General features: G+C 36.0%; 1 protein-coding gene across 2 annotated transcripts in view; it reads left to right on the top strand.

Moving 5' to 3' along the window:
- LOC106143741 (zinc finger protein 431-like) overlaps positions 1-204 on the top strand; it is a 2,899-nt gene extending 2,695 nt beyond the window's left edge. For both annotated transcript variants that reach the window (XM_026778219.1, XM_013355330.1), the window contains one exon: positions 2-204. In XM_026778219.1, the coding sequence (XP_026634020.1) occupies positions 2-204 (203 nt within the window). The remainder of the gene's footprint in view (position 1) is intronic.
- The last annotated feature ends 1,328 nt before the right edge of the window (positions 205-1,532 follow it).

The following is a 1,532-nucleotide window of genomic DNA, read 5'->3' as shown; positions in this document are numbered from 1 at the left end:
TCACATAAAAGAACACATACTGGAGAAAAGCCATATGAATGTGATCAATGTGATAAAGCCTTTTCACAACTCAGTGGTCTAAAATCACATAAAAGAACACATACTGGAGAAAAGCCATATGAATGTGATCAATGTGATAAAGCCTTTTCACAATCTGGTGGTCTACAAACACATAAAAGAACACATACTGGAGAGAAACCTTAGAAATGTAATGAATGTAGTAAGGCCTTTGCATGTCGTAGAAGTGTACAGATCCATAAAGGAACACATGCTGAATAGAATCCCTACAATTTTAGCAAATGTGGTAGAGCCTTTGTGTGTGTCATCAGGCTTTAAATCGTGAGAAAAAAATCATACTACAAATAAAATTTTTTTTTTGATTTTTTTGAGACAGTGCTTCTCTGTAACATTGGAGTCTGTTGTGGAACTAATGTATAGAAGAGGCTGGCCTTACACTCACAGAGATTTGTCTGTTTCCCAAGTGCTGGATTACAGGGGTGTGCCTCCACAGTTCAGCCTGTCAAATGCTTTAAGTGCAATCAGTGTGGTAAAGTTTTCTTCTTCTTGGTAGTCTTTATACAAGAGTAAACGTTTAGTGGAAAAGAGGTCTATTAAGGCCTTTGCATATCATAGTACTCTGAGGTCCTCAGAAGATTCCTACTAAAGGGACTGTAACTGTAAATGTTTTTGAAATATCTTCATCCAATACACATTTACTTACATAAGACTGAGAAGAAAACAAGTCTACAAGTATCATATCTGTTCAAGCATTATGAAGTCTCTATTTTGTTCGCACCTGCAAAATTATATGGACAGAAGTCCTATGAATTCACTGATAAGGTAACTTTTTGATTTTGCACTTTTCTTCAATTATATAAATACAGTTATCTCTAGAAATTAGCTGACTTTGGGAAATAACCAGGCTACCTTAAAGATAAACAATTATATTTTTACTTATTATAAGAGGAAGCTCATGCCACAAGAATGGAAAGTCCAAGTTCCACTGCGTCCCATGGGAATCACCCAGATATCAAGCACCTGGTCTATCCCAGTTTTTCTCGTGGGCTCCAAGAAGCCATGCCTTAACTAGATTCCACTTCTTTAAGATGATTTGTTAACAAAGCTTCCCCTATTACTCATCTAGATGTAAAATTTTGTAGATGGCTATGAGTGCCTCTCCTGTGTCTGTGATGAATCATAATGTCTAAGTCACTTAATAAAGGCATTTAATGTGACTCTGGGTTCCAGACGGTTACATGATTACTTTGACAGTGTTGTCACAAGATGTCTCAGACATGACCCCTACACCGGGAAGTGAAGGACTCATATACTTAGCTTGTATCATGAACCAGGTATAGTTCATGGTGTGTGAATGTATACTCTCAGTAAAAAACCCATGACATTTCTTCCAGTATGACAATATGTTCTAAATTTTCCCAAATGATGCAACTAATTGAAAATGATTAATTTCTGTAACTTCAAATCTACATTCTTGCTTTTTATTGCATGAACCAAATCATCATTGAGAAAAA

Source organism: Microtus ochrogaster, unplaced genomic scaffold, assembly GCF_000317375.1.
Source record: "Microtus ochrogaster isolate Prairie Vole_2 unplaced genomic scaffold, MicOch1.0 UNK114, whole genome shotgun sequence".
Taxonomy (NCBI): Eukaryota; Metazoa; Chordata; class Mammalia; order Rodentia; family Cricetidae; genus Microtus; species Microtus ochrogaster.
The sequence above is the reverse complement of the archived record's forward strand: the minus strand, read 5'-3'. Positions and strand labels throughout refer to the sequence as shown.